At 40.8% G+C, this 17,004-nt stretch overlaps 1 protein-coding gene across 4 annotated transcripts in view; it reads right to left on the bottom strand.

Moving 5' to 3' along the window:
• FAM169A (family with sequence similarity 169 member A) overlaps positions 1 to 11,391 on the bottom strand; it is a 53,457-nt gene extending 42,066 nt beyond the window's left edge. For 3 of the 4 annotated variants that reach the window (XM_039544034.1, XM_039544036.1, XM_039544037.1), the window contains exon 1: positions 10,350 to 10,481. In XM_039544034.1, coding sequence (XP_039399968.1) covers positions 10,350 to 10,367 — 18 coding nt within the window. In that variant the 5' untranslated portion in view covers positions 10,368 to 10,481. Of the gene's footprint in view, positions 1 to 10,349; positions 10,482 to 11,049 lie in introns of those variants that run through there. The other variant, XM_039544038.1, reaches the window with a different exon arrangement.
• Positions 11,392 to 17,004: the final 5,613 nt, after the last annotated feature.

The following is a 17,004-nucleotide window of genomic DNA, read 5'->3' as shown; positions in this document are numbered from 1 at the left end:
ACTGACCAGAGTATATACCTGCATTTCTTTATAACTCAAGGGGCTTAACAGATGAAAATAAGACAAGGCTGGAAAATAAGATAAGGCTGGAAAATCCCAAAATTTTAAGAATTAAATATTTGATTTTAAAAAAATGCATTAAAAACATTTGTTTTGCACTTTCCTTACTCTACTTCAAATTATTATGAACCACATCACATCATTAAAGTGAGCAAAAATTCCACATTTCAGATAATAATGGAGTTTATTAATTTTTACACAACATCAACATTTCAGAATAGCTGTAGGACTCCTAACCAATTCAGACGAGCTTCTATTAAAAAAACCTACAACACATAAATGCAACTCTTTTCAGCTATTTTCACTACCATGTTTAGCATTTGCACTTCCTTGACAAATCTCTCAGTATGCTACACAAACTTAAAATAAGAACAAAAAGAACCCCTGTAACATTGATTTTGAAATGTACTGTATACAAATCCAAGCAGAAGCTTCAAAAAATTAGATAAACAAGCAAAGCATGATATTTATAAAAAGGAGAAAGGCTATGTTTATAAATATGCAAAGTCCAGTTAGGGGTTTTTGTTTGTGTTTGTTTGTTTTTAAGATTTTGGATTATTTAATCCTTGTTTATCACTAATTCCTTTCAACATTAAATTTTTATCATCCCTTCTTATGTAACCCAACAGAAAGTGAACAACTAGCTTGCATTACAAAGCATTTTTAAAGGCCCCAAACAAATGGAAACAACAAAGCAGTGAAAATGTTTTCATTTTGTTCAAATGTTTGATTAACAACAGTGGATTCAAAAGAAGCAGATAAATGAATAATACTTTTCATTTCTATAATGCCTTTTATCAGAGGCTCTCAAAACACTCTTCTAATATTAATGAATTTAGCCTCAATATCCCCATGACTCTACCCAGTGACTTTCCCAAGACTACAAACGAGATCTGTGGCAAAGCTCAAAATACAGTTAAGTCTCCTGACTCCTTGTCTTTCACATTCTCCCTACTATATTAGTGGTGCTTTTCTCACATACAGCTATTAAAAGACTACAAACAATGGGACCACACAAGTTACATAAACCTGGATTTGGAGATTTAAAAACTAAAAGAGAAAAAGCCTTAAAACAGGATAGCAAACCAAATAAGAATATACACAATGAAACCTCCATCAAGGATCACCTCAAGTCTGAACTGAACAAGAAGTTCCCCCAAAGTATCCCTGGGGTTTTGTTAATCCTTAGAACAGATAAAGGTCATCTCTATTAGTGATTTGAAATGTAATGGTTCTTTGAGGCAGGTTTCATTGTATTCCTATTTTTAAAAATACACAAACCTACCTCAATTACAGAATTTTCTTCATAATATCTTCATGATAGCATTGTGAAATTAATTGAGACCTGTAATTTAGCACTCTCTTTAAGATACAATTCCACATGAAGATAAGTAACTCCCCTGGTTCTTAATATATCCAGCATCATACGGATGACAGAGAATAAAATCTCTCATCTAGAAAACACTGTCAACATCCACCAAGTGCCTCAGATTAATGCACCAACCACATTATTTGTAATCTGTTTTAAGCTGCTTACACTGCTCTGGGTTAGTACCAGAGAAACAAATCTGAGCTGCTGATTTGAAAAACAGAAATCACTGTAGGTGTTTGTTGTTGTTGTTGGGGTTTTTTTTGCCCTTGCTAGTACTACGCTAATTTGACAATCATTAATGTTAACATTCTTGCACCACAGAGATATGGAATCCTTTTGTAGATAAAGGATCTAACCTCAACAATCCTCACATAAGCAGAACTTCAGTGGAGATCAGTGAGAATTTTGCTTGTGCAAGGCCTACAGGATTGGGCTCAAAGTGTGGTTTGTTTGTTTGTGTTTGTTTTTTTAATGTGAATCTTAACACTGGATTCTGCAAGAGAAAGTCATCAGTTTGTAAAATACTACATTGCAAAAAATTTTCATTCTAAATCACAATAGAAATATGAATATCTACCTTAAACTACACTGTTCTGGAACAGAAGTCTAGCTCTGAGAAAGGATTAAAAAGGTTAATTTTTAGTATTAAGATGGAAGATCATCACCATTTAATACCCAAGGAAGATGCCCACGTTTACCATGTGAGTATTACTAAATGACACAATCATCACTGCCAAATATTTTTTAACTGATAGTCATTAAAAATAGAGCTGGATGTTAAAAACACCTTCATGTTGTCAGTATAACATTTTATATATTACTTTTTCTATTAACATAATCAGGAATTTCTCCTACCCTAGATTCACAGCCTGAGAAAAAACACAACCCCTGGAGACAAACAAATACATTATTTAATATGTAAGAACACCACTTATATAGCTCTTTACATCTTTTAAGTGCTTGATCAATACTGACAAATATTAGGGTCCAATATTGCGCCTATTGAAGTCAATGGCAAAAATCAATGACCTCAATGGGAGCATGATTGGGACCACAATTAATTGTTATAAACACGGATGTGGTAGAGTTCAGTTAAGAGGAGCATGTTCTGTAACTGCACTTTAAGCATGTGTGCCTAATTTTAAACATGTAACCCCACTGAAGTTATTCAAGTGATCAAAGTTAGGCATGTGATTAAGTATCTTGCTGAATCAGAGCCTGAGTTTCCTTAGTGATGATTCAGGTAGACAATATTTATGTGCTGGCTTGAATTCACATGTTCTGTCCCATGTATTCCTGTTGTAACAAGAAAATCACCAGTTTTCTTAAACAGTAGTCTCCATTCCATAAGATTTTTGCCAATTAACCTCCAGGGCACCTTTCTATAATAAGAATGGGCCAGAAGTCTTCTAAATTAATTGATTAAAAATCTGTGTATGAGAGACTTTGAAGTAGGCACAGTTTATAATTAAATCTGAATGAAGAGTTCATCAATCTGAAAATTATTTCAGCCATCTTCCATCTATGTCACTCAAGCTACTAGTTAATACACTATTTCACAAAAACAAACTAACACAATACATCTTTGCTAATATTTCACATCTAAATGACAGAGAGCTAAGACTAACTGGAGCAAAAGGAATTTTACTTCATAGTCCGTATTCTTCCTGTAATCTTCTCCTGAGCTGCGTGGCATCCACTCATCCCCACCCTTATTCTTTTTCTTAACCTCTCTCTCTCTCTTCTGGCTCTTTCCCTTCTCAATTCAAGAATGTTTTAGTCTCTCCCGTCTTTAAAAAACCCACACTTCGCCACACTTGCCTCTCCAACCACTGCTCCTTCTCCCTTTCATCTCCAAGCCCATTGAATGCATGGTGTACAATAGCTGTCTGGACTTCCTCCCCTCCAGTTCCATCCTAGACCCTCTCCAATTCAAGTTCCACCATTTGCCCTGCTCTGAAACCACTCTCACCAAAGTCTATAATGACCTCTTTTTAGCCAAAGCTCAGAAGCAGTACTCCATCTTTATCTTTCTTGACCTGTCAGCTGCCTGACACTGGTCACCATGCTCCTCTTCTTGAAATCTTCTCCTTCCTTGGCTTCTGTGACTCCATCCTATTCTATATAACTACTCCTTTAGCATGTCTTTGGAGGATCCTCCTCACCTGTCCTCCAACTGTCTAGGGCAGGGATTGGCAACCTTTGGCCCACAGCCCATCAGGGAAATCCGCTGGAGCAGTTTGTTTACCTGCAGTGTCCGCAGGTTCGGCCCATCGCAGCTCCCACTGGCTGCGGTTTGCTGTTCCAGGCCAACGGGGGCTGCGGAAAGCGGCGTGGGCCGAGGGATGTGCTGGCCGCCGCTTCCCGCAGCCCCCAATTGGCAGCAGAATCAGTAGGTGTTTGCTGTCTATACTATTAGTTATTGTTAAGGACACGATTTGATCACAGATTCCATTACTTTAGCAGATCTCGGTGACTTCTTCATCTTCGGCTTCAGCCCTGTGCATGGTGGTACTTGGGCTTCCGTGATTTATCGTATATCGTCTGCGATCTGTCAGTTATTTTTACTAAAAATACCCATGACAAAATCTTAGTTAACTAAGTTATCCTAAAATGTGCCTCACTTAATACCGCAATACTGCACTTATGCACAGTCTTCTATCTAAAAATATTCAAGCATATAAATTAAAACACTATCAAAATAAGCATCACATAAGGTTAATAATATATGTTAATGAACATTTACCTATGAATCATCATTACTGCTAGCCATTGGCTTCAATGGATTATTTGTATATGGTGTAAATAACATACTCTCATTAATAAAGATATAAATGTGCCTCAAGAAATTGAGTGGCTAAAGATTTTATTTTAACATAATTCAATTGAGTTAGCACTCCTAAAACTCTAGTTCAATACTCATCCTATAAGTATCACATTAAGAATAATAAGAATTTGAAACGTACTGTAACTGAAGAATAGCACTCTTCAGAACAGTACTAGACAAATACCTGTGACATTATTATTACAAGTATCAGAGGGGTAGCTGTGTTAGTCTGGTTCTGTAGAAGCAGCAAAGAATCCTGTGGCACCTTATAGACTAACAGACGTTTTGCAGCATGAGCTTTCGTGGGTGAATACCCACTTCTTCGGATGCAAGCAGTTATTATTACAGTTACTCCTATAGGTTGACAGGAAGGTAAAATATTGTGTTAAAGAGAGAACTGAATCTGAAAGTTATCTGATTCTGTCATCTATAGTAAGAATTTGCTAATATAGAAAGTTATCATTTGTTGGTGTGCCCCAGGGACCAGGACTGATGGTGTTCAATGTATTTATTAATGATCAAAAAACAGGATGAATTGCATGGCACTCAGATACCATGAGATCCATTTAAAACAAGATGACAACATTTGCTAGCAACACAACTATTTAGGTTAATCAAAAGTAGAGAGGATCAGGAATTCCAGAAGAATTTAAGCAAGCCTAGGTAACTGGGCAGCAAAGAAAGAGTAGGTAGTTTAAAAGATAAAAGAAAAGACATACGAGAAGGAAGCCAGAGACACCAGCCATTGTATACAAAGAGGACTGTGTTATCAGTGGCATGAAATACATTGCACTTAGGCAGAGAGGATAAACATGAGGAGGAAACCACTGCCAACAGAGCAGAGGTGGTCCCAGACCATTCTGACAGGAGTAGTTTCAGGTTATAGTATCACAGGATCAGCTAAAAGACAAATACTTTATAGCAACAGACTGGAAGCAAATAAGATGTTAGGCTTAAGCATAGGATACAGAATACTACAGAAGAATTTATAATGCCCCTACTGAACACCAATGATACAGTAGAACCGCAAAGTTACAAGCTGACCGGTCACCCACACTCCTCATTTGGAACCAGAAGTATGCTATCAGGAAGCAGCAGAGACCAAAAAAAAACATTTAAAAAAGCAAATACAGTACAGTACTGTGTTAAACATAAACTACTAAGAAAATAAAGGAAGTTGAAATTTTTTTGACAAGGTAAGGAAACTGTTTCGGCGCTTGCTTCATTTAAATTAAGATGGTTAAAAGCAGCATTTTTCTTCTGCACAGTAAAGCCCTATTAAGAATGTTCAGTTGTAAACTTTTGAAGAACAACCATATTTTGTTCCGAGTTGCGAAGATTTCAGAGTTACGGACAACCTCCATTCCTGAGGTGTTTGTAACTCTGAGATTCTATTGTACATTTGCACCTTTAATGCTGTATTTTGTTGTTGTCCTTTTGTTTCAAAATCACATCATGTAAGAAAGGTAGAGGTGAAACATGAGTAGGAACAAACACTCATGAAGTGTCTACACTAGTGTTTACAAAAATGTTAGTTAACACATATTAACTGCCAGCCATTTAACATATTACAACACAAACAAAAACTCTAGACAAGATTGGTGATCATTTGTTTGGTTGGTAGGTGAAAGGAACTCATAATACAATCCTTTCCCTACTATATCCTAACTTTCTCTTCATTATTCATCCTGAACTCTCCTAGAGTCCCACACTTCTTTGTGGGTGTCCGATGCTCCTTTTCCCAAGCCTGTGTCTTGTATCACTTCTTCAAGCTACCCCACAATTTCCTAATTGTTCAACCTCTCCTGGTCCCATTCCAAGGTGAAGATGGGCTCTCAAGTTACAAAGTATCCACAAGTATCAGAGGGGTAGCTGTGTTAGTCTGGATCTGTAAAAGCAGCAAAGAGTCTTGTGGCACCTTATAGATTAACAGACATTTTGGAGCATGAGCTTTCGTGGGTGAATACCCACTTCGTCGGATGCATGTCACAGATATGAAGTATCCACAGATATTAAAAAATGAGGGAATGGTTTAATTTAGAGCAGAGCTGAGACCCCCTTCCCTGTAAGGCTACAGCTGCTCATTTGTACTTTGCAGATGGTTTTAAGCAAACGCAGCATGCAACATAAACCACTGCTCAAAATAAGATACTATAGTACATGGACTATCAGTCTGTCCCAATATCAGCGTTGTCAACTCTCATGATTTTCTCTCAAGTCTTGTGATTGGTATTTTTATTAAAGCTCCAGTTTCTGGAATCGGGTTTTTAACCAGAGAACCTTTGCTTTCATTACAAAAGTTTCTAGTCCTTAAGTCTTCAGAGAGAAGCTGCACATCATGAACCCTAAAATGCCAATACCATAAGACCAAAAAAAAAATCCCCTATTTTTGGAATTTCATGATTTCTAAGCCAATCTCAGAATTTTTGAGCCATCCTTTGGGCTGGCAATGCTGCAGCATGGCAGTGGTTATGCTGCTGCTGTGATGAACAACTAATACGCACTTGAGGATGTCTGATGAAGTTTTTTTTAAATCAATTTAGAAATCACCCAAGTTCCAATAGAAGAGTAAGTTTAAGGGTTAATTTCCACCAAAGCTTTGAGAACTGCCATTCATTGGTAAGTATTTACCCTCTGAACTCCCTTGCTGAGTGTGTGTAGAAGTACAAAGAGCCAGACAAATGATTTGTCTTCTAGTAACACAGCAGAATGTACTAATAAAACCCCTGTCATATGTGACAGCTTGTGTACAAAAGTATAAACAAACTATGGTTAGTACAGCATTCCATACCAGTTGAACTTCATTGAAAGAAATAGATTCCATGAGTAGAAATGGCCACTGAAGTTATAATGATAATTAATCACTTCTATGTTAAGTTTCCAAATAAGACACATTCTTCTAGTATTGCTCCAGGTGCTACTGATTTGATGAAGGCTCCACCCTTCCTGGTTATGTAATCTTTTTCCCCATGATTGCACGGGATTAAAGAAACTTGATAAAACGTGTTAGTGAAGCATATCTATCACCTTCATTTTATTTGACTTCATGAAAGCTAGCAAATATCAACAGTGGTGTCAAGTTCTGTTCATCCTGACCCAGAGCTTGCAATTGTAGCCATGCAAGCACAGAGGTCTGCCCACATGGATGTAATTGGAGGACCTGGTCCCATGTTACTCCAATATGAAACTCTTATTAAAGACTCCTTTTACTATTAAAAATACATAGCCATAAATTAGACAGATAGAACTATACTATTTGGTAGTATAAGCAAAGACGTAGAATACTAAATGACAGTTCACTATAAAGTCCACTCACTAGACTCATAGCACAAGGAGTTCAATTTTTATTTATAAAAAATAAAATTCCCTATTATTTTCAAAATACAGAAAAAAATAAGTTAGTCCTGTCTATTCTCACTAATTCTGGAATAATTTTAAGGCAGCCTTGAAAGTCTCTTACTTTTGAGAAAACTGAGGGAGTACATTCCAGGGAGATATTTAAAACCTCTCTTGCTGAAACCGACTCTCAGTTTGAGAGCTCCAAATACAACAAAATGTTCACTTTATTATTTGTAGTCACTAAGTAAGTGTTGGGTGTATTCTGTCATTTAAAAAAAAAAAGTCAGTATGCACAAACAAAACTGCAGGGATGCCAGACAATAGTTACCCAGGCATAACTATTCTGGTGTGCTTTTCACCTCAGTAGTTTTTAACAGGGTGCAAGGGGGGAGAAGTTATCCAGTCCCTTTGCACTGAGAATGGCTTATACCCATAATGACATTCCTCGGAGCAAGAGTTTGGTTTTTGTTTTCTTAATTTACAAACAACAACTTTATTACCAGCGCAATGTTACAATGTGAACACTCCAAGGGCCAGGCATGGATAATAAAAAGTGCCAGAGATGAGTATGCACCTCACATTATTAAAAGCATGCAAGCTATTATCTGCCCCAAATTTTACATTTCACAGACCACAAAAGGATGACTAATACTTTTTGGAATGTACTGACTGATAAGATTTGATGACTAGGTTACAACTTTGGGGGGGGGAGGGGAGAAAGCACTTCTCTATGCCAGGGTGAAGGAACGGGGCACGCACACAGTCAAATTACCAAGCTTCTCAAAATATATACATGCAAAGGAGCTCAAAATACAGTAAAGTTAAAGTCTGTTTCATTTTAGATCTAAAACTATTAATATTTTAAAATACCTGTCAGTATAGTCAGTAATACCTGTGAGGGATCACCATAGCTTTGTATAAAACTCCTACCACACCAAACCCTATTACATTTAAGAAGTGATGCAAATAAAGTGTGGTTGTACTCTGAAGAATTACTCTGTAAGTGTCATCATGAGATTCCATACTTGTCTCTCAATGATTCCAGATCAGTTATTCTCTCTCATATATATATATAAACTAAGGGACAGCCCTGCACACTCAAGTAGGTTCTTTCCAATTTGCATCTTACTAGTAATAAATATTTTGCAGGCCAAATTCTGCCCTCGGAAATACCTGTGCAACCCACAGTTACCTTACACTGGCTTGTACAAATGAGACTGGATAATCAATTCTGTTGACAGACAAGCAAGAAAAGATTCAAGCTTACTCTTTCTGAGTTGTATATTCTTTAAAGTGCTAACAGGAGTAAAACGATAGCAGATATGACTCAATACACATCTGAAGCAGATTAATGGGTAAATTGCCATTTTACATACTTTTCAAAGTAGAATTTCTCTGTGTAGAAGTCATGAACAAGTGCTCTAAAGGCAACCTTTGAACCACATTTGACTATTTGTTGGAGAGACTGAGGAGATTAAATGGAGAAGGTACATTTTAAAAACTGCTCACTATTCTGTCAGATACATATGGGCGCCCTATGTAACTAGGTGACTTTGGTACTTTGCTGCCCTAAACAATGGAGACTACATAGGGTCACATTGGGGGAAAACACAGTATTAAACACAAGTAATACCCAGAGTCCCAAAGTATCAGGTGCTTGCTACAAAAATGATCAGCAATAAAATAATTATTGTTCAAACAAATAGCTATCATTAAGCTTCAGAGTTAACACAATCTGAGATTAACTGCAGAGTTCACACACCTGTCAGACATACTGTTTCCAACTAACTGAAATAATGGATAAATTCACATTCATGAAGTTTTCGTTGTAACCATTAAATAAACTAGAAATTATTTTAACTGAAAGTTTACATTATACAGAAACTGATGAAGCAACCCAGAAAAAAGAGTGGGTACAGTCAAGGTTTGGAATAAAAAACTGACAGTGTACTCAGTTTCTGTATGAAAAGGTTGAGGGAGGCAGAAGACACAGGCTAGAGTGATCTCCAGTAACCCTTTACCAATCATTCAGTGGAGCAGCATTGATTTCATTATGTTGATCATCCTGCCATGACAAATACACAAAATAAAAACTGGAATAGATATACCACACTTCAGTAAACAGTGATGCATAATATGCCAAAGTGAACACCTGTGTTTACTGAACAGATAGCTGGTAGGTAAGAGAAGGGGAAAAAAGTTGGACACATAAACAGAAAGAACAAGCAGTATCAACTAGACAATACTACTTCCCACAGTTGACTCATTTTTCATCAGGATGCACATGGTTAAGGAGGGGCAGAGGGAAAGTAATCAAAGCTCATAAGATTTCCAAAATGGCAGTTTCCTATTTGGTGTTATTTTTAAAGACTGGTTTTACTGAGCACTTTACTCTTCAGATATAGTAATTAAAAATAAGTATAGTGTATATTACACCTGAGATTTCCTTTAAGATTGGTAAAAGCCATTGCTCTAAATCTGGCTTCCGTGGAGTCATCCCACTTTTCCTCGAGCTGATTTGGCCTCTACAAGAGGACAAGAAGGCCAGCTCAGCCTAAGTTATAGCCAAAACCTCTCTTTGCTTTATCAATGATGGCTCATGACAAAGTAAAACACTTTGCTGCGGGGCAAACAAAACACATCCCACAAAGGTCCATTGTATAATATATACCTTTCACAAAAACTGCCTGGCTGCATCAAATTGTTTGGGCCAGAGATGTGGCCATTTCCTTGGAGCAAAGATAAACTTACATAAAACTTTAGCAGCATGCAACATCCAGCCCCCTAGGTGCTAGGGTGGATCCAGGTCCTCAGCAGCGGACAAATCTAGCACACCTCCCTCATCTAGGTGAGAGAGACTCCGGGAGGGAGGAGGGGTGAGAGAGGGTTTTAAGGCAGGGCATATAGCCCCCTTGACAATTAAGGATTTTGCTGTGTTTGACTGAGGCCTTTACAGTCCCCCTCCTTTATTCCCACACATCCATAAATGACCTCCATTGATTTTTACTGCTACACCTTCAAACCGCCGCCTTTGCCTAACCCAGGCCTTTCATTCACTCACAGCTGGGGAGCGGGCTCCATGCAGCGAGCAGCACTCCGCGCCCCCCGGATTTCAGTGGGGTGGCTGCAGCCCGGGCGGTGGTGGCCAAGCCGGCGGAGGAGCAGGGCCGAGAGCCCTGGGGGGCCAGCACACACCTGGAGCCATGGCCTACCATGGGGGAGGGGAGCCCCGGCCAGCGCCTGCCGCCCACCTGCCTGGCAGGGACCCGCCGCCAACGCCACGCGCCGCCCCCGGGCTAGCGGCGCCCCCGGCTGCGGGCCGGCCGCGGGGGAGGCCGGGCGGCCGCCTCGCGGCTCAGCCCTCCGAGCCAGGCCCGGACGGGAGGCACCAGCGGGCGGCAGCCAGGTTAGCCGGGGAGCGCCGCGCGGCCCCGCAGTCGGAGTCACTCACCTCGGCCGGCCCTTTGCCGCGGGAGGGCGGCGGCGGCGGCGGCAGGGCTGGGTGTGTGGGTCGGTGAATGAATGGAGGCTGCAGCGCCCGGCTCTGCCAGCAGCGTCCCGCGTCTCACCTTCTGCCTCCCTCACAGCGGCTGCCCGGCGCCTGAGCAGCTCATCGCCGCTGCCGCCCCCCTCCCCTCTGACGCACTGGCTCTGCAACGCCTCGAGCATCGCCCACCCTCGGCTCCCCGGCGCGCGTGGTACCCAGCGCAGCCTCCGCCTCGCCGCCAGCCAGGGCGGGCGCAGAACAGCGAGACTTCGGGACTAAGGCAAAGCCGCCTTCACCCAGCAGCACCGGGCCAGGGGGCTGAGCCTCCCTTCCCTTCCCTTCCCTTCTCTACCGAGCATGGGGCAGGGCTGCTGAGCGACAATACCGGGCTAACAGACTTGGCCGTGCGTTGTTGTTGTTTTTTTCCAAAGGACACCGCAGGATCCTGCAATAATGCATGCAAATACTCCCACTTGAGTACACTCTGGAGGATGGTGTGCGATGCCCTTACTGTCAGCGCGAGCGCCTGCGTTTCAGGGAAATAAAGAGCAGCCACAGAGAAAAGCAGGACAAAGCTTATTGTCAGGGACAGCCCTGATGCTTGATTCATGGTACAAAACTAAACGGCTGTAGCATGCTGCAAGCCTTTGCATAGATATTGCAGAAGTACAGGATAAGACGCATTCTAAATTGACATGGATGGAAGGTAAACATCTATCTGGGGCCATCCCTTAAAATAAGGGGCAGGTGGTCACCCCTCTTACTGCTGAATGCAGTAGTGTTTTATGAAGATGTATATTATTACAACAGGAAGAGAAGGGCACATACACAATGGTATTTATCACTTTATAGCAGTTATATTTCCAAAGTGCTGTAACGCTACTGAAATCTATCAGATTACAAGGGGGTTTCTGAGAGGAGGAATGGAAAACTCTCCTTTAAAAAAATATAGGGATTGTCTTAAACAAAGAGCTACCTGTATTCAGGCTTTGACTAGACTGTGGCCTTTTGATTCTGCAAGTAGATTCAAATGGATAGAATCTTGAACCCCATACAGAAAACCATTGGCTCTAATGGGGCTCCCTGTGGATTCCAAGATCCACCCACACAGCTCTGCTTGCAGGATAAGGACTTGATCTTTCCTGTCTTTTATCCTTGTGTGTTGGTTGCTGATGTTTGTTACTCCTGCATTGCTGTTACATAGAGCTACAAAATGTTGGAAAAGATGCTGCTCTATATAACAATACAAGGCAAGACTGTGATATTAAGATATGTGGATTTACATCCACGAGTAAGAAAATTCAAAAGTTTCCAAATGTTAACTCAACTATGCTGTACATATATGTGCATCATGATATGCACGCACAATCTGCATGTATTCAGCACAAGAACTATGTTAAAAGAACATTAATGTTACAAAGTCAAGCACTCAAAATGCCAGAATTAAGATTGCCTGTGCAACCTAAATTCAGTCCCCTTGTGTGTATGCATTATATGATCTTTAATTACATGGTCACATACTATTTTTTCCACAGGATACCTGTCTGATTTAGTGTATGGGATCAACCTGCTCTGCTGATGAATTAGGTTTATGCAGTGAAGGTTTATGAGATCCCTGCCTCATTTGTTGCACAAGTAGGAAGGTATGTCATGAATGAGGCAGGGACCTGCAAGAAGAGAAAATACAGTTTCATGGTGAATGGTGCCCTTGAGAACTGGATTCTATCCCTGGCTCCAGCACAGAGTTCCTGTATGATGCTAGGCACGTCAATTAAACCAAACTTTTCAGAGGTGGTTACTAATTGTGTATTCCTCATTTTCTGGGTGCCCAGTTTGAGACTCTGATTTGGAGGACTGCTGAGCACTCACAGCTGTAAATAGGTAACAGGGTGGTGTGCTTTGAATATATAAAGTGCTATGTACTGTTAAGAACTCTGAACAAAATCAGGACCTAGACATCTCAAATTGGACACCCAAAATTAGTAAACATTTTTTATCTGAATCTCTTTGTGCATGAGCTCTTCATCTGCAAAAAAGGGATATTACCCCTTCACCTCACAGAGGTGTGGATATGTTTCCCCTTTTGACCAGAGCAGTTAGCCAAAATGTGGGGTCTTGTGGGTTGTTTCCATTAGGAGAAGAATTTGATGATAGAGTCTAGTATTTCTCTGATGCAATCCTGTTTATTTACAAAGAATGTACATAAAGTCCTTTATCTCTGACCTCAGTAAAAATCAAACAACAGTAGACTGTTTCTTTGCTCTCATCTCAGTTCCATGCTTCTTTTCAGCCAGCAGTCTGCCCAAAAGCTCTCTGTCCTAGCTTTTTCTCAAGGTCATGATACAAGTCCTTCTCTGGATGTGTCCAGGGTATCCTTGCTGACTTTGCTATATGCTTGTCTAGTGTTCTGCTCCTTCCCCCTCACACACTTAAAATCTATTTAAAAGAATCTTTGAAAAGTATGTAAACTGGCAATTTACCCATTAATCTGCTTCAGATGTGTATTGAGCCATATCTGCTATCGTTTTACTCCTGTTAGCACTCTAAATCTATTTAACCTCCCACCCTTGCATGGGACTGCGTGGCCCAGCCACTGCCCAGGCTTGCATGTGATCTAGTCCTTGGGCAGAGGTTTTCCGTTGTTTCAGCTATCACTAAATACGGGTATTTTATTGTTTCCTCATTTAGCCTGAATGGAAGGCTTCTATCATGACCAACAACTTCAAGCAGGTGGTATGATTGCCCAACCCCCAGCATAACAATGAATCAAAGTCTATGAAGCTCTCAGGTACTATAAGGCTGTGTGTCTGTCACGGAAGTCATGGATTCCGTGACTTTCCATGACCTCTGCAGCAACCGGTGCTGGCTCAGGAGCTGTCCAAGCCAGACAACCCCTGGGCCAGCAGCAGCAGTTTAGGTGTGTGGGAAGGGGTTCAGGGCTAGCGGCAGAGGTTGCAGGGGGGCGCTTACCTCGGGGTGGGGGGCTCCCAAGCTCCCACTGGCATAGGTGGAGGAGGGGGCAGCGGGCTCTGCACACTGCCTGCGCCCACAGGCCATGCCCCCACAGCTCCCATTGGCTGCAGTTCCTGTCCAATGGGAGCTGCCCCTGCGAAGCCAGCATTTGTGGCGGCAACAGCGATTGGAGAGCCCCCCTGGCCAGAGCTGCAGGGACAGGTGGAGCCTGTGAGCCCCACCAATACCCCCCCAACCAGCAATGCACCCCCCCCAGCACCTGCAGGGGGCCTGGGCCACACCCGCAGCACCCCTTGACTGCCCCCCGCCAAGTTTTAGTTGGGGATATACAGTGAAAGTCATGGACAGGTCATGGGCTGTGAATTTTTGTTTACTGCCCGTGACCTGTCCATGATTTTTACTAAAAATACCTGTGACTAAAATGTAGCCTTAACTATATGCACTATAGAAAAGCCCATGAGGAAATTAACAATTCTGTCTTCAGAGCAGGGTTTGAATAGTTTGCAATAAATAAGGCATAGGGCCATATAGTGAACAATGAGAATAAAACAAAATATTGAATGCTCATTAAATGATTATCATCCATCCTGTGCAGTGAATGAGGCAAGGGTATGATGGAAAAAGAAGTATGTGATTAAAGACTGTATGATAATGCATACACACAAGGGGTTTAACTTTTGATTACTTTACTTTGCACCCGTATTAAGTTATTTTAACATAGTTTGCATGCAATTCTCTACATTTTAAAAAAGGCAAATTGAAAAAAATTCCATCAGTGGCATCATATTGATAACTACGTGATTCATCAGCAAGGTTAGACCCTTTAGATCCACCACACAGACCTCTGCTACTTGAATAACTGACAGCAATAGTAGGTTGTTGTTAGAATGTATTAAACATAAATAACATTAAGCACAAACAGTAATAGAACAGCAGTTATATAGTCTAAATTGGCATATGCTTTTTATATAACCCTGTCACTTATGCTAAGTATCCCATAACCCTTTGCATTCACTGAAGTTAAGTTTTTGCTTGAGCAAATAGGGAACCTGTCAAGATCAGGACAGATGAGTGCTTTATTATAGTACTGGAATGTCATAAAGGAAAAGGGCAAGATACGTGTATGTTCTACTCTGGTACAAACCTTGGAGGTGCCTTCAGACTCCGGGGTAGCTGGAATGCATGTGTTCAGAACAAAGAGATAAAAAGTACACCATGGTACCAGAAAAATGGTGATTTGTTTAATTTAGTTTCATAGGACGTGCACCACACCTTTCACCTGTAATCAGGAAAAGTATAAAAAGATGGCTTTAAGCCTTTAACTTGGGGAGCACACCTTCTGCATATGGTGAACATGACAACACAGTGCAAGATGGGTTCCCAGAGACTGGTATTTTATTGAACCTTTCCCCCGTACTATATTATTAATGGCTTATAGTAATAAACCTGACAGATATTGGTTAATTGGCCTCTTGAATATATTTCATAATGAATCAAAGTGTGGTCAAGCAATTGACTATACAGTAGAACCTCAGAGTTATGAACACCAGAGTTACAAACTGATCAACCATACACCCCATTTGAAACCGGAAGTACACGATCAGGCAGCAGCGGGGTGGGGGGGGGAAGAGGGGGAAAGAAAAAAGTAAATATAGTACAGCCCCCAACTAAAACCTCTCCAGCGCATCATCAAAGATCTACAACCTATCCTTAAAGATGATCCCTCACTCTCACAGATCTTGGGAGATACGCGAGTCCTCGCTTATAGACAGCCTCCCAACCTGAAGCAAATACTCACCAGCAACTGCACACCATACAACATAAACACTAACCCAGGAACCTATCCTTGCAACAAAGCCCGATGCCAGCTCTGTCCACATATCTATTCAAGTGACACCATCATAGGACCTAATCACATCAGCCACGCCATCAGGGGCTCGTTCACCTGCACATCTACCAACGTGATATATGCCATCATGTGCCAGCAATGCCCCTCTGCCATGTACATTGGCAAAACCGGACAGTCTCTACACAAAAGAATAAATGGACACAAATCTGACATCAGGAATCATAACATTCAAAAACCAGTGGGAGAACACTTCAACTTCTCTAACCACTCAGTGACAGACTTGAAGGTGGCAATTTTACGACAAAAAAACTTCAAAAACAGGCTCCAAAGAGAGACTGCTGAACTTGAAGTAATATGCAAATTAGATACAATTAACTTAGGTTTGAACAGAGACTGGGAATGGTTGGGCCATTACACTAATTGAATCTATTTCCCCATGCTAAGTATTCTCACACCGTCTATGGGTCATCTTGATTATCACTTCAAAAGTTTTTTTTTTCTCCTGCTGATGATAACTCATCTCAATTGATTGGCCTCTTACAGTTGGCATGGCTACTTCCACCTTTTCGTGTTCTCTGTATGTATAAATATCTTCTTGCTGTATGTTCCAATCTGTGCATCCGATGAAGTGGGCTGTAGCCCACGAATGCTTATGGTCAAATAAATTTGTTAGTCTCTAAGATGCCACAAGTACTCCTGGGTTTTTTTTTGAACTACCAGTGTTGCTTATAGGGTGACGAGATGTCCCGATATTTGGGGCTTTGTCTTATATAGGTGCCAATTACCCCCCACCCCGTTCCGATTTTTCACCCTTGCTACCTGGTCACTCTAGTTGCTTAGATGTGTGCTTTACTTACAATAGCATGAACAGTGACTGAAATGCTCCATATTTTGTGTGTGCAATATGGCAGCTACATTGTACCTGAAAATTTGAACATCCTGACTTTCATGGATTTAAATTCTTAAATGGGGGAGGAGGGGGAAAATGACGGAAGCTGTATTTTTGTTTCTCAAGAAATATAAGGAAGACCTGATAGTAGTTTTTGTTTGTTTTGTTTTGTTGTTGTTATTTATTTAGGAATACCAGTAATATAAAA

The sequence above is a fragment of the Mauremys reevesii genome, linkage group 6 (assembly GCF_016161935.1).
Source record: "Mauremys reevesii isolate NIE-2019 linkage group 6, ASM1616193v1, whole genome shotgun sequence".
Taxonomy (NCBI): domain Eukaryota; kingdom Metazoa; phylum Chordata; order Testudines; family Geoemydidae; genus Mauremys; species Mauremys reevesii.
This window is presented reverse-complemented; position numbering and strand designations above follow the sequence as displayed.